Genomic DNA, 13,339 nt, shown 5'->3' with positions numbered 1-13,339 from the left:
CATGATGTAGGATGGCCCAAAATAAGAGCAGGATTAAAAATATGCAATGGACTTGAATATTGTTGCCTACTGATGATCTAACTCCAATCTGACTAAGCTTGAGATGTTAAAGAAGAGTGAACAACCATTTCTTTGTGCAAAAGTAAATGTTATTCTATCACATAAAGCTGCAATAACACACAATGAGGTCTGTATTTATTAAAAAATAGGAAAAAGTTCAAAGGGTATGTGATATAAGATGTGTTATAAAGTATGAACTGGTAGTTTTTGAAAGGATTGGGGGATTTTGGGCTATACATTCTATCAAATCAATATAAGTACAAGTAAAATTTGCTCTTTAATTGTAAAGCTCTCCCAGCACTACCTACAACTTAAACAATCAAGACATCATAACACATGCTTCACAAAAATCAGTCCGCAAAATTACTAATCAAAACAGCTTTATTGGCACATTTTAAATAAAACAAGAAAACTATAAGGCTCACATAAATATTACAATGATGAAATAAAAAAATGAAAAGCTATGACATACAGCTGAATGGCTACAGTACTTCATCTGCTGCACCCTACCAGAACAAAACAATGATGAACAATTAAGTCCCAGATTCACGCTCACTCTTTACACTGGAGCTACCAAAAACATCTGTAGTGGTTTTACTCAACAGCATATACAGTTTCAAAAGCCTGTTATACTTCAACTCAATAACAACCTTTATAACATTGTTTAACAGCTCTATAACCAGTTTTGTGCATATAAAAGTCACTAGCACATAGAGCTTAACAAACTACGGGTAATATAAGGACATGACTCAGAAGCGAACGACTGGGTGCAGGGACGCAAACACACACAAAAAAAAACATAGATGCACAGAAAGTGATGGACAAGGACCAGGAGGGCCGAAATGAAACTTTGTGAGGTCTCATGAAAAACCCTTGCAGCACAGAGAATCAACATGCAGCAAAAATGTCACACAAACAGCAAGATTTGCCAATTTGTCTACATGTTTTTACAAGTATCTGTCTGGTCAAAGAAAGAGGTATGTTATTGTAAAACATAAAACAAAATGCAATTACATATGAAAACATAAGAAGAAAGCAAGGCATGTACGTTGATTTAACAGGCATTATTTGATAACAGGCATTGGTTATCCTAGATGCTTTGGTAACATACAGAGTGGAGTGATCACTTACTGAGACCAAAATACAATATCAGACTTACCCTTTATGAGTATCAAAAAAAAGCTTACAACCAACACATAATTAACTATTGTCTACCTTAAAATGGGTGATTATGTGTGCGTTTCAACATCACATTTTACTGTGTTACACTCTGTTTTACAGAATGTTCATAGGTGGCATAATTTTATGCTTTTAAGACCCAAAGGAAAAAATAGTCAACAATAAAAAAAGAAATTTTTTGAGTTTTTTACCAACATTGTTCTACCAACCTCGTAAAATGAGGTAATAATAAGAAAAATATTCATAAAAGGATTTAGAGTCAACACTTTATAAATATCTGCTGTAAGTGGGTTGAACCTGAGAACCTGGTATATTGAAATCTGGCAGCAGAAATACAGAAGACTCCCCAGCATATTTAGAGAAAAAAAATCTCTAAGAGTTTGTTTGAGCATAGTCCAAAAAAACAGTCTGTGAGCAGCAAGTGCCGGGATCTTTGTGAAAGGTGCTTAAATTCAGGCAACTGAGGCAACTTTTTCACAGGTGCAGGTGTATTGGACTTCGGGTTTGTTATTCTCAGAGGACTTCCTGTTCCAGCAGGGAAGGCTGAGTAGAAAAAGGATAAATGCTCCCAACAGCACGCAGCTCCCACTAAAGTAGAACGCCAAGTCGTAAGACTGCGTCCAGTCGAAAAACCACCCTGCAAAGTGATATGAAGAAAACACCATGGTCAGGACCGTCAACAAGGCTTCAGACAAGCAACCTCTTAGAACACGTCAGAGGCTGCTAGGAAGTTTAAAACATAGATAAAAGCAAGTTTCTTACCAACAACAGGGGGCCCAAGCATGATTCCGAATCCCCCGAAGAACATTAGGATGCCGTGAGCTTGTGTCAGTCTATCTAAGCCAACGATTTTAGTGGTAATGTAAGAAGTGAGCGACCAGTTTCCAGAGAAGAAACCAAGAATGGCAGTAAGGATCTGCAGTCCAATATAACTTTTGGTGATGGGGATAAGGAGCAGTGCCAAACCTCCTGCAAACATTGTGAAGGCATATAGATAGACACCGTTGATCCATTTGAAGTCCACTATAATACCCAGTGCTAGTTTGCCTATGCAGGTGCTGATAGCCCCTATTGATACAAGAGGAATGATGCTAACTTCTTCAATGAGTCCTTCACTCTGTGCCACATCCTCAATAAAGAGGACAGGTGGGAATGCCCCCAAGCTAAACAAGAAGATGGCAATGCAGAAGGCCACCATTTCTTGGTCCTGCAAGATCTCGTACAATGACTGCATGTACTTGCAGTAAGCCTTGTGTTTTTTCTTGATTGCTTTCATGATGGCTAATCCAGCTAAGGGACCCTCTTTTTTCTCTGTTTGAATCGTCAAGTCCTTGGAATCAATGGTGATGAGCAACTCCTTCACTGTGAGAGGTTTCTCTGGAGCGGTCGTTGCTGAACCCACTGCAATCTTGAGGTCATCAAAAGGTGGCTTCATGAAGAGCTGCTCCTCCGTGTTTCGCTCGAGGGCTGCCTTTTGCTTGATGTAGTACCCAGGCATGTTGAGGGGCCTCATGAAACCAGAGCACGCCATGAGATTCAGTGCTATGGCTCCGATGATTAGCAGGCAGCCATCCAGGCCGTAAAGGACAATCAGCTCGTTCTGAGCGGTGGCATAGATGAAGGCGCCTACACTTGTGCCTGCACAAGAGGAGAAGGGAAAAAATTAAAATTGGTGTAAAAAATAAAGACACCTCATTTAAAATTATGCAGGGTAAGGAAAAGAAGATGCTCAGTCATTATCGCAGTGTTATTCTATTAACCCCAAGAGGTCAAATTTCCTGATCGATTCCAAGGAAGATTTCAATCTCAGCCAAGCCAGATCAAGTCAACAGGTCTGTCCACCTGTCTAATTAATGGACCTCTCTGGCTTCACTACACTACACATGTTTACCTGAGCTTCGTAAGGCTCCCAGGAGCTCAAACATTAAAGAAGTGAGCATGGAGAACAGCAAGGCACCCAGAGATCTCAGGGCAGAGGTAGGCGGGAGTACCTGTGGTGACGATGCCGAGGGCGAGGCCGCGTCTCTTGTCAAAATACTGACAGGTGATTGTCAAGGTGGCTGCGTAGACAAGACCACAACCCAGGCCTAGGAAGAGAGAAAAAATATATAATCGATTAGCCCAGATTATTTATTTTGAGGATAACCATATTTAATTTGAAAGAGCATCAACAGACTTATGTAAGACCCCTAGAAAAACATGAAACATGATAAGTAAACAAGCTACATATGCTTGTTCAGCAACAGACAGTTTTCTGAGGGCATCTCTAAAAATAAATTGCTCTTTGAATATGCACACCATCTCTTGTCAGCGCACCCTGCATGAAAAGTAGCATTGGGGGTGAGGGGGTTTATCAGGGTTAAGCACGCCTGGACAGTCACTTAATATGCAGCAACAGGTGGTAGCTGGGTCCATGCATAAGCACTGGGAAGGAGACACAGGCAGTAAAAGCCCAAATGGGAATTATGGCTGAGTCATTAGTTCTTATTTTTCTGTAAACAGTGGTCAGTAATGGTCAAACAAATGGAACAATGGGTAAGGGTATATGCTGCCACCATATCTGGTCCATCGGTGTTTATTAACCAGTAATTGGGGCTAAAGTAGGTCTCTGATGTTACATAACTTTTTTTGCCTTAACATGCTGTCTTGCCTGTTTTCAGTGATTATACAATATGTTTTTAATGCACAAAGGTTTGAAGGACATCAGACCAATTTACAACCATGAACAGAGAAACATAAACCACATGTTTTATTGCTACAAGATAAGATCTAAATGGGTACATCAATGTCCTTTCAACTCACTACTTCTCCATGTCTGGGACTTTGCATTTTTGCTTTTCACTATGAGTAAAGTTTGCTTCAAAGGAGTACTATTCAATCAGGAAATTGAGAATATTTTAAGGATTCATCTGGACGAACTCAAGCAGATGACTTAGAAACCTTAACTGCTGAGCTGTCATCAGAGATTGGCTAAAAGAGCAACATCCAACTCAACTGAACCAGCTTCTACCTGCAAGTGAAGAAAACTAATAAAATGAGTCTCTTTTCCCCAGAGAAAAGACTCTTTACAATTGAAGTATCAATTACTGCTTTTGCTATTATTATGCGTAAAGACAGGATATTTGAAAAATAACATCTGTGCATGTTGAAATGAGAGTAAAAGATTTCTTTTAATCTGTACTGTTTCTGGAGCAATTACCATTTTTAAATGTCCTCAAATATCTTCTTGGCTCAATCTTAAAACTTGAAATGTTTAAATTCTTACTTAAAAAAATGACTGTACCAATAGATATTTATGTTTTATTTAATCATTTCTGATTCATGGTAAAATACATGAACCTAAAAAAGTTCTAAAATGTCTTGCAAATATTGTGCTTATCGGAAAACAGCATCTAATGAGGTGCAAGCAGTTAAAACGAGAGATAAATATTCAATCAAATCTATTGGACTGGATATCTTGACTGATGTTATCTCTGAAAAGGAGATACTGTTCATTTAAATGATTGCTTACCAACAACAATTCCATAGGAAAATATGAGGAACTGGACGTTTGGAGCAAAGGCACTGAGCATCAGGCCGCCTGCCACCATCACACCACTGAAGATGGTGACAGGGCGTGCTCCAAAGTTGTCAACGCAGGCACTGCAGATGGGACCTGAGGGGAAGGTAGAGGAAGAAAGGTAAAGAAAAAGATAGTCAGGGGAAATGGCAGTTTGATGAGGGCTAAAAATATCAGGCTAAGAAAGGACAGAGAAGATATAAACTACTACATCATCAGATCACCTTAGATGTGTTGTTATATTCTATCAAATGCTGTTTCATTCAGTAGTTTGATAAATTGTATTGCATAATAATACAAGTAATTCCTACTAGTCTAAATATATCTATATCCTGAGGCTGAGTAACTAAAAGCCTTTTTTAATGTCAATTTTCCGAGATCCTGTGGGTGTGACTGCTTTTGCTGCTGCTGTCTTGCAGGAACTGCAGCGTTTTAGAAAGCTGACGGCTAGGACACGTGTCCCGGTCTTGCCCAGGCCTGAAGCTAGATCTATCTAGTTTTGATTTTCCCCACTCTCTCTTTTCAGACAGACAGCCAAAAGCCATGCTTGAGAGGAAGGCTCTGCCTATGGAAATTTCAGATTAAGTCATGAGTTAATCACTGCTCCTGTTTGTCAGCATTCCTGGAGAAAAGATAAGCTTCCACGTTGTTCTAGAACAATAACATTTTAACTTTTTTTCTGGCACACTTTAAGGCACTTTCTCTTTTTTTTCTTTTACTATAAAGAACAAGGACAAATCCAGCCGATGAGTCCAATTATTTCTTCCGTGTCATTGTCTTCCTCCTGTCTCTCCTTTCCCTCTCTCAGCATCTCAGCGGTTGGCTTAAGAGCTAAATGATCCTCCTACGTTCACAGCATGGATGACATGCACTTGCTTTGCTCTCCGGGAAAATCGATACGTGCAACTCTGCTCAGAGAGCCACAAAGTGCTCTTTATTATGATCCAACTTCATCTATCTGTTGACTGAATGTCTGGATCATAGCGTTATTGCTTCTTAGATAGCACTTATCATATAGACTTTAAACAAGGACCATGTCTCCTCTGTTATCAGTGCTGAGTGATTACGACTGGGTGGAGATGGTTATACAGGTGTGAAAGTGAAAGGTTTCATTTTTAAGAGTTCCACTTTAAACACATAACTCATTTAGTACAGCTATCCTAATCACACATTTATTGATCATATTGATAGCAGCTGTTTAAAAACTTCTTTTTTTATATATATATAACATTGAGAAGATTTAGGATATTATTGCTTTTTCTTCACTTATTTTTGTTCAGAAGGAATTATATTGATTAATTGATTATCTGTCAGTAATGTAAAAAAAAAAAAAGAAGAATAATAGGTATAATTTCTTGCGTGACGGCAAGGTTTGTTACTCACTGGCAATTAATCCCACTCCTCCCACCAGAGAGCCCACCCAGGCGGTCATGGCCTTGCTCTCCTGGTAGGTGTGCAACCACTCGGGGTACAGGACCCCCACGGACTGGGGGGATCCAAAGGACAGAAGCTGGGCCATGAAAGACGCAGCAACAATTGCCCATCCCCAGCCTCCATCCAAGGTTTTGGTGGATGAAGTCATGATGCCGATGTTACTGGGGCCCGAGGGGATCTGTTACAGCTTTTATTGAGGAGAAGTTCCTAAAGAAAGGAAAAGAAACAAACACATTATAAATCATGTCAGCATAACTTTTAAAAAAGCATCCCATTTTTAAACCGACCTACAACATCTTCCTGACTCTTTTACTTACTCCTAGCCTCGATGTCAGGAGGGCTGCTGTAACACCTGCTGTGGGTGTTTGGTCACCTGTGTGAGGTCCTCAGCTCGATGTGACTGCAGCCTCCCCACAGCCAGCTGCCCTATTTGTTGCTTTCTGTCTAACCACACCTTATAGGAGGGGAATAAGGCTGATCTCCCCTCACTGCCTCCATGACCTGTCTTTTCCTGACTTCTTCACATTCAGCACTTTCTATTAATTATTTGTAGGCCATTGCACCAAAATTAAACATCTTTTTACATGTTAAATATTCACCACTCTGATATCGGAGTAAAAGTTAACGAAATAAGCTATTTGGTCATTTATTTATCACAAATAATTAACATCAAATAGTTCTTTTTCCAGATGTTGGTGTAAAAGGAGGAAAACAAGATGTCATAATGACTTGATATTAAACAAAAGCATTTTTTTTTCCAGTTAAATAACAATAAACTATTTGGGGGGAAACAACGCAGGTATTATTTTGTTACCTAGTTATAACCAAAATGTGCCACTCACCTCAGCATCTACAGCAGCAGACAGCGGCTGCGGAGCTGCGCGCTCTGCGGGAACTTTTCACGCACAGAAAGCCCCCCAAAAAATCTCTCTTAGACATAATATTTACAAAATATCAACCCCAAAAAGAGCATCGCGGACCGATGTTTTGGTTTTATGATGAGCTCTGTGAGAAATGCGTGTGAAGGGGGGAACCGCTCTGCAGCAACAGCGCTTATTGTGCGCTGGCTTTTTCTTTTTCTGCTGCTTTGTAGCCGGTGACAAACCGGTTCAAAGCTGTTCCTGCTGGTCCAGCAGCAGCTTGAGCGCAGCCACGACTCACAGGGAGGAAGCAGCGCTTCCTCTTGTGCGTCTGAGGCGCAGCGCTTCCTCTTGTGCGTCTGAGGCGCAGCGCAGCAAACGGTCTGATGTGTTGACTGCTTTGGTTTAGATTCTTCCCTTTTTAACTAAACAATTACGCAGCTTAAAAGCAACCAAAAGAGGAGCGCGTTCACGCCACATATATCAATAATAGAAAAAAATTATAATAATAAAATCACATGCAAAACACTCCTTTTTCTTTTACCTGCAAAGTTCCCTCAGTCGCAGGGGAACTCTTTGATTCTTTTTTCTTTTAAGAGTGGACCTTTTCAAGAAAAGTGATTGGTGATAATCTGCATGCTTGTGCGTGGATGTGAAAGTTGTTGCTCCAGAGATGGGTGCTGCTGAATGGGCTCCTTCCTACCAGTCACTTTGTTCTTGTTGCCATCAGTCCAGTCTGAACCGGTTGGTGGATCATGGAAAGCAGAAGCACACAGCCCCACCGGGGCGCACTACCCAGAGGAAACCCCGCGGTGCGCAACTATATGGAAATAAGGAAAATCATTCTGAAATGTGTTCCGATCTTTCATTAAATATATATAAACAAAGGATTAAGATGGGAAACACCTTCAAAGGATAAGTGAGACTCAATATTATGCTGCACCACGTGGGTAGTCTGCCATAAATAACATGATCAGGTGAGAGAAGTGATTCCAGGGGAATATTTAGGGTCAGGTTGATTTGATGGCAGATTAGTGGACTAATTATGGTGAAATAAAATATTAGGCATACGTTTTCCTTGAAAAATCAGAAAACCCTTACATTGGCATAATAATATTATGTATTATATCTCTTGAGTTTATATTTAATCACATCACAGCAACAATTTTCTATATATCTAATTAGGATTGTGTGTGATCAGCAGAGGTGGATATAATAGGCTACCCAAAAAATGTACTTAAATAAAGTTTAAAAAAAGAAATGGAGTACTGAGTAAATCAGATATTTAAAATTATGACATAAAGACAGACTGAAATGTAAAGTTATGTGCAAATTCTGGTATTTGCGTCCATAAAAAAATCAAATCAGGGCAGGAGAAACATTTTTCTTTTTAAAAGTTATGAAACCAGTACCTCCAGCTGCAATATCTATTTTGACCTTCAAATGTCATGGTATATTCAAGTAAGCTTGGACAAAATAAGAAGTCTCATTTTGACATAAATTTTAACTATGTGTCTTTGTTCCGGGCAGTTTTTCGTCATTCATTTATATTATCATATTTTATTTATATAACTCAAAGAAATGTTAAATGTACAGAGCAGTAAAACGTTTATCAAAAAAAGTTACCCAAGTAACTGTAACTGAGTAAATATAATTATACCCACCTCTGGTGATCAGGTGACCAAAAAAAAAAGTATTACATAAATGATAGTTGAGAGGAAAATACAAAAACAAATGAGGGACAAAGTATTATTCAGTCCCAGTCCCAATAATTTATGGAACTATCTTTAGCTTTAATTACAGCCGCAATTCATTTTCCTTATGTCAACCAGTTTTTATTAAATTAGAGAGGAAAAATGTTGTGCCATTCCTCTTTTCAAATTAATTCAGCCTCATTCTGATTAGACTGAAGGTGTCTAAAAACTTTGCTTTTTAATTTTATCACCAAATCTCATTTGGATTTAAGTTTGGACTTTGACTAGGCCACAAGGCCTCAGCCTCAAGACATCTGCAGCTTTTAGCAGGTTCTCTTCATGGGTTGCTGAACTAAACACCCATCCATCTCACAGCATGATACTCCTACTATCGTGTTTTATTCTGGGTATGGTGCATCCTTTAAATTAATAATTTTAATTGTAGCAAACCTCGTGGAGGATTTATTTGAAACTTTCTTTAGCTACAGTTATTGTTTTGCTAATACTCCATAGAGGCCAGATTTTTGGCATGCATGACTAACGGTTTTCGTATTGATGAAAACTCCCATCAACGCTAGAGCAACCATTCATTTTTGCTTGCATCTTATATTTATTTATCATAATTCTTTTATTTAATGATGTTCTATCATATAAAATAATGAAATCACCTCAGCGACCTGAAAATCACTCTGTTTCCGTCTTACTGTTGAGATGTAAGAGTAGATGGGAGAATTGCTCTTTGTAAAACCACACAGGCATCATAAAGTTATATCACCCAAAGTGATTGTCCCTGTTTTTCAAACATGTAGTCAAACGCAGCATAAGGCATTGTCAGCAAAAACACTGTAGGGAGGGATTGTAAATAAAACTGATGTGAACAAACAACCCGTAGAACTTAGGACATGGAAGATAAAAGGCCATAAATTTAAGGGGTAAACAGACGCAAAAGTGCATTTGACTATTAAGATAAACTCTTCCTGGATCTTTGATTCATTTTTTTCCCCCCATAAGTGAGGTAAACTTCCAGGAAGGGGGGGTTAGTGAAACGATTTAGCGTCCATAATCCTTAGTTAATCGTACTTTATACTGGCATTTCACTGACAAGTGCCTCCAGACCAGTTTCAACTAGATATAGTGCATGTAGGGGACAATGTGTAAAGAATTCGAGGGAGTGGATTATTAACCGATTCTGGAATTAATGTCGACTGCAGACTTCAAAGGGCCATTAATTCTGATGGCTTATTGACCCGAGACTTTTTGGCTTTTTGGCTAGTGACCCAGTAATGACAGTATTGATTTAGAAGTTTAGTGATATCTAAAAACTATTACTCTAGTCACCATAACCAACTTATTTTCACAATTTTTATTAATAGTTTATGGATTAGATTATTTTATCTGGTAAAATTGATTAGCATTTGCTTCTACCTATTTGTTTGGCATATAATTTTTTCTTTAGCCTCTGTAAAGGAAATAAAACATCTGCTAATGTTGGCCTGTACTTGTATAGCTCTTTATCAGGTCTCTATTGCCTCTGTCATTCCCTGACAGAGGCAAGCTTCATTGTCGGAGGGCACCACCTTGGCCTTGGCCTCTGATCATTAGCCTCTGATCATCAGCGGGCAGGAGGTGAAGTGTCTTGCCCAAAGGACGCAACAAATAAGCAGAAGAAAACTTGTATAGATCGTCCAACCCTCTTATTGCAGGACGAATCCCTGCATCCTTCGATGGCACCCTGCCATCAAAAAAATCCTCCAGAAGTGACACAATTAAATATAAGGTGTTAAACTATAACAACCTTCAAGGAGGGGTTAAGAAAACCCACATTTATGGCATATTGAAACAGATAAAAAGAAAGGAAAGACAGGAATGAAGGGTGAAGTTAGTGCACTAGAGTTATTTACTTAAATGTGGAACATAGAAACATTTTGAAATCAAGCCCAAGAAAGTTGGCGTTCCTCAAGGGACTGATTTAGGACACCAAAAGAAAGTATAATTTTTAAATACAAATTGATCCATTACATTAACTTTATAAGTAAAACAAAATCTAAAAGACATTTATACACCATGGCATATTGACATCAATTAAACAGTCAGATGATAAATATTTATTGTGTTTGTAATTTGGCCAATAAGATGCATTGTAACAATGACACCAAGCACCCACTCAGATGCCCATTTACTGCAGAATCCACACACCTGCTTGTAAACATGAATTATTTGTGTTTTAATCCAGAGTCTCTAGGTTCCCATCGGTTATACACAAGCTGACGTGATGTTATGAGTATTTCTCTTTGTCCAGGACTTTTGTGATACCTGAGAAGCAGCAGCCTGCTGTTCCTTCCTCTGAGAGGTTGGACAGTTGTATGCACAAAGAGCCCCCCCCCCAACGATCTTGATAAATCTCTTTAGTTTAGCAGGCTGGTTCCAGAGAGCTGGAGGGGTGAAAAGGTGACAGAACATGGCCATCTGAGCCTCCAGCCTAGATTCCTGCTTGGATTAGGTCAGGTTGCTGAGATAACACAGCAGCACAATAAGGAAACTCAGGACACAGGATACACCTCGACGTGTTTCAGAACTCTCAGCAAGTCTTTGGACGAAAACATACTTATGTCACACCTAGAGTGCTGAGTATGTGTTACTTCTGGTGAGGTTCAGCTGACAAATGTGTGAATCAGCTGCAGTAACCCACAGTGACCTAATGAAAGCCTAATGCGTCTCATTTGCTTTCTTTTCTTTTCCTACATGCTGTTATTACACCCACATTAAAAAGGTTTATGGTGTTAAATGGCCCTGGAATGATTGATTTGTGGAAACCACTCCTACAGCACCCAGCCAGTTAGAACCGGTTAAACCATGTCGACCACATGAAAATTAGACGCTGGCACAAAAAGAAAGACTGTTTTAGAGGACATCACGAGTTGGTTGCGTAACAATAGATTAATCTCAAAGGATAACCTACTCCATAGATATCCAAGTTTTTTGTTTAGCAATGCGAAAGGGAATGCCAGACTGCTAGTCCTTACAGGCACCAATTTTGCCCTCAAGAAAGTCAGGGATTTTAATTAATATTAGAGATGTGGGGCAACTAACATGTGACCCTGGGGGCTTTAACGTTCCACCCGATTTCTGCAGCCGTGATGATTCAGCATATACCTTATTAAATCTAACGTACAGGTATACTTTAGAAGAGTAATCTAATACTAATAAAATGAAAAATGTGATAGCAATGAAAAGTACCGTAGACTGAAAGGAAAAGAAATGTCCTGGTATGTTGATTCACTCATTCAACATTAAGCAGTAAAAGGTCATCACAATGGCTGGTTATACAGATAATAAAGTAGAAGGAAAAAGGTTAAATAGAAAAGTATTAAAGTAACATTGAAAATTGTTACAAAAAGTTAATTAAACTAGTGTTGGTGGTTTAAGAGCCATCAGACCATTGTATGAAGGAAGTTTTCTTTGAGTTAAAGGTATAGTGAGGATTTTCTCAATTTTTTTGAAAAGACCCGCCGTCTCTTAGAAGAAAAATGCACATGCACAACCTCATGCACGCTGTTTGAAAAATTGCTGTTTGCATCGCTCATACAGGCTTTACACAATTAGGGGGACCACTTATTTTGATGACCCATCCAGAAGACGAACATCCCCCACTATACCTTTAAGCAAACCTGAGGCAATGTCAGGCGTGTTTTACCTGAGCTACTTAGAAAGAAGTCAGAATTGATGCGGTCCTTTCTTAATGAAAGTAAATTTGCCTTTCAGTATAAATCTTTAAGGTCTGGAAGAAGAGTATAGATCCACCAAATGTAAGCAGCTTGAGGTCCATTGGGAAGTCCCTGGAGTCGATAGCGGTTTGGGCCAGGTTATTTGCTGCCACTATTCCAAAGTCAGTTAAGCTGTGTACCAGCATTTCAAGAATCCTTCTGACATGCTATATAGAGGTGACTTTGATGAAGTTTTGCAGTGTCTTAAACCTTCTCGCACTACCTATATATACCATTACGTGCTCAAATAAGCTTGCGATCATTGAATTGGATTGGCTGGCAAACTTGTCTAACCTGAATCCATGCGGTAGGTTAAAATAGAGCAACACAGTGATAACAGATAGTTTGTGCATATATATATATATATATATTTTTTTTTTTTTTTATTATTATTTATTTATTTTTATTTTTTAAGTTGGTCAACATTTGTTGTAACAGAAAGAAAATGTTCACCTTATCTATTGAACTAACATGAATTAATGCTCAAATTTAAGAATTTATTTTGATCTATAAATTTAGATGTTTTAGAAAGTAAGTATTGAGTTTTTACCTGAATGATTTTAAGATCCTGCAGCAAACCTGTCAGACAAATCATTATCTAAAGAGGACAAACTAGAAAACTAAACAGCTCATAGTAAAAACCGTTGTAATGTTTACAAACCATAAGGACACTGGGGTCCGATTGTACTCACCTGTTAAGTGCTGTACAGTTTTATCTGTTTATGTATAAAACTAGCAACTGTAATGCAAAAATCCCCTCTATAGAATTTTGGTAAAATATCACAGTTG

The 13,339-nt window shown here is 38.7% G+C and overlaps 1 protein-coding gene across 4 annotated transcripts; it reads right to left on the bottom strand.

The window, feature by feature from the left end:
* Positions 1 to 1,043: 1,043 nt before the first annotated feature.
* On the bottom strand, positions 1,044 to 7,795 carry slc16a9a (solute carrier family 16 member 9a). Of its 4 annotated transcripts, none has more exons than XM_038293900.1 (6): positions 7,637 to 7,795; positions 6,182 to 6,439; positions 4,751 to 4,894; positions 3,231 to 3,326; positions 2,002 to 2,877; positions 1,044 to 1,876 (listed from the first exon to the last, which is right to left on the bottom strand). In XM_038293900.1, exons 2-6 carry the CDS (start codon positions 6,378 to 6,380, stop codon positions 1,692 to 1,694), a joined length of 1,500 nt encoding a protein of 499 aa, XP_038149828.1. In that variant the 5' UTR covers positions 6,381 to 6,439; positions 7,637 to 7,795; the 3' UTR covers positions 1,044 to 1,691. The 4 variants fall into 4 exon arrangements, with proteins under 4 accessions (XP_038149828.1, XP_038149827.1, XP_038149826.1 ...); XM_038293899.1 differs by lacking the exon at positions 7,637 to 7,795 and adding an exon at positions 7,075 to 7,327; XM_038293898.1 differs by lacking the exon at positions 7,637 to 7,795 and adding an exon at positions 6,550 to 6,701.
* Positions 7,796 to 13,339: the final 5,544 nt, after the last annotated feature.

Source organism: Cyprinodon tularosa, unplaced genomic scaffold (genome assembly GCF_016077235.1).
Source record: "Cyprinodon tularosa strain WSP-4 unplaced genomic scaffold, ASM1607723v1 ctg331, whole genome shotgun sequence".
In the NCBI taxonomy this organism is placed as follows: domain Eukaryota; kingdom Metazoa; phylum Chordata; class Actinopteri; order Cyprinodontiformes; family Cyprinodontidae; genus Cyprinodon; species Cyprinodon tularosa.
Note: the sequence above shows the minus strand (reverse complement) of the source record. Positions and strands in the feature narration are given on the sequence as shown.